A 2,532-nucleotide genomic window follows, 5' to 3' on the forward strand; every position below is an offset into this window, starting at 1 on the left:
TTCAAGAGACTTTTAAAGGTTTCTTTTTATGGCTAGCCAGCATCTAGGCTTGGACTTGGAGTCGTGACCCAACTGTGACTCAACTGTGCTTTTTTGTTTTCGTTTTGTTTGTCTTTTGTTCTTTTTTTCCTTTTTCCCTTGTACGTTTTCTTCTCCTTCTTTTCCTTTTTTTCCCTTTCTCTTTTTCTTTTTGAGTATTTGCAATCTGTGTTTTTCTCTCTTTCGTGGAGGCTTGCTTGTTGTATCCTTGGCTTTTGGCCATTACTTTATCGCCACCATAATATTGGGCACCATTGCCCGTTTTGTCTGCGATACAAAATAAAATTTCAACAACAACAACAACAGAGAGGAGAGAGAGAGAGAGATACTTGTAGATGGATAGATACAAATAATACACAGCAATGAAGCAAACAAGTCTCTTTCCGCTGTTACTCGGAGCTACCGGTATGTGTGAGAACACTCATCACACAGCTGAGCATTATGACCAAGACTAACAATCACTAGAATATATACGGAGGGTCTTGAGAGAAGAGGGCAGAGGTGATGGAGGTACAACATTTCAATAGCGGGAGGAAAAGGGGTGACAAAATCAGCGTGATTATAAGAGGAAAAAGATGTCGAGAGTATAGAGCATAGCCTGGGTAGAGGAACAGCGCGATTCTCTGGCAACACATCAGTACAGATTTGTGCTGCATTGTGACACATGACATTGTGACCTAGGGTGGTAAAAATGGTGATGGGGATTGTGTGTAGTGGGAAACACTCACGCCAGGCCAAGGGGTAACTACCATACCCGCCAAGGCATAGGAAAACCGGCGGCAGAAGCTAAGACCTGCCAAAGTGCGTGAGCCATGAGCCCTCGGGAGTGCTCACCATTCCCGCGCCCCACGGAACCCAGCCCCGACCGCCACTTCCCCGACCCTTGACGGGCAAAACAGCCACCCCCAGCCTGGCGTGGCTCATGTATTTGTCGTTCATCATGTTACCCTACTGAGTTTAAACTTGTTGGCATGACGGCATTTGGAGATTAACTCGCTCCTCTTATTCAGGCGGGTGCTCCTGTCGGCAGGGTCATCAACTTTGGGGGCATCCCGGAGTGCGTTTCCGGCACATCATGGGGGGAACAGCATCCTGGCATCGCTTTCCGGGTCGTCCGTCGTGTACAGACACAACTCAGCGTCATCGACATCGATGCCGAAGCAATGCGGTGACGGTTTCCGGCGTTTGAACATCTTGTATGGTATGTACCCGTAGGCGTACACAAGGCCAAGCGGTATAGCAAGTACTATGCAAAGTGCAGCCACAATGGGAGAGAGGAGAAGACCAGCCACTGCAGACCATACGATGGTCAGGCGCTTGCGCGCTGGTGACTTGTCACCTGATGTAGATACCTGGATAGTCGGGGCACAAGTGCGGGTGAAGAGATACACGTAGATTGGTATGCAGGTAAGTGAGGTAGAGAGATAACTAGAGACGAGAGAGAGAGAGAGAGAGAGAGAGAGAGAGAGAGAGAGAGAGAGAGAGAGAGAGAGAGAGAGAGAGAGAGAGAGAGAGAGTCAGAGAGACAGCGAGACGGGGAAGGAGAGACACGTTTGAGTAGATATAGAGAAACAGACATGAGGATAGAGTGGCAGACGGATAGATAATTAGATAGCTCGGCATGCCTATAACATCATTCAAGACAAACCACCTCAAACAATGATGTTATAATTATCATAACTTGTTTAGGCCGTCGGATGGTGCGTTATTCAGGTAGTATCACACTTACAAAATACACTAGGATGGCGGGAAAGTAGATGAGCGTAAGTGGTGGTATGGCAACGGTCACAGCGGCCAGGACGAGAGGTGCACCGGCAACTGTCAGCAGCTGTGCAGCTACCGTGCTCGGTCGACTCCAGGTACGCGATCCAAAGTACGTGCATCCTGAGGCACTGAGTCGACAAAAGCCATAAAAAAAAAACAGAACAAAAAACATTTTGCGTTCGTGACTGTGCACTCATTGCACCATAGCCACCTTAACCCTGTGTGCAGGGGCGGATCCAGGAGAGGTTCCACGGTTTCCGCGATCCTAAATTTCGTAAATGTACTGCTACCAACCATATGTGTGTCCATGCACATGAGTTTATACTGCCCCCCCCCCCCCTGCATGTAGAGATTGCTAGATCCGCCGTTGGCACTCATTGCACTATAACCATCTTAAGACAATGCTGAAGGGCTCCGAGAACGTTTTCACAAATCTTACCCTTATCCAAGTAGAAATTGAAACGTTTTTTTCTAGACTGGTGTGGACGGAATAGATGCACGACCTAACTTGAAATAAACTTGCAAGTGTATCAACAACATTTACTGTTAGCCATGTTCCATTGGAAGCATGAGCTATTTGGCTCTACCATCGCGATGTCGGGACTTTTGCAAGTGATTAGCAACTTAGCTTGTCCCGTTCATAGCTATATTTAGGCGATTGACCCAGAGCAGTTTGTAAGAAAGTGATTGCCAGTTTATAACATGGTTGCAGCGAATAGGATTTTCTGT

At 47.4% G+C, this 2,532-nt stretch overlaps 1 protein-coding gene across 1 annotated transcript in view; it reads right to left on the reverse strand.

Moving 5' to 3' along the window:
* Nucleotides 1-349: 349 nt before the first annotated feature.
* LOC135821294 (E3 ubiquitin-protein ligase RNF19B-like) overlaps nucleotides 350-2,532 on the reverse strand; it is a 6,589-nt gene continuing 4,406 nt past the window's right edge. Inside the window, exons 4-5 of the mRNA XM_065334348.1 lie at nucleotides 1,769-1,931; nucleotides 350-1,391 (exon numbers count right to left, since the gene is read on the reverse strand). Of these exons, the coding sequence (XP_065190420.1) occupies nucleotides 1,113-1,391; nucleotides 1,769-1,931 (442 nt within the window). The 3' untranslated portion in view covers nucleotides 350-1,112. The remainder of the gene's footprint in view (nucleotides 1,392-1,768; nucleotides 1,932-2,532) is intronic.

Source organism: Sycon ciliatum, chromosome 7, assembly GCF_964019385.1.
Source record: "Sycon ciliatum chromosome 7, ocSycCili1.1, whole genome shotgun sequence".
In the NCBI taxonomy this organism is placed as follows: Eukaryota; Metazoa; Porifera; class Calcarea; order Leucosolenida; family Sycettidae; genus Sycon; species Sycon ciliatum.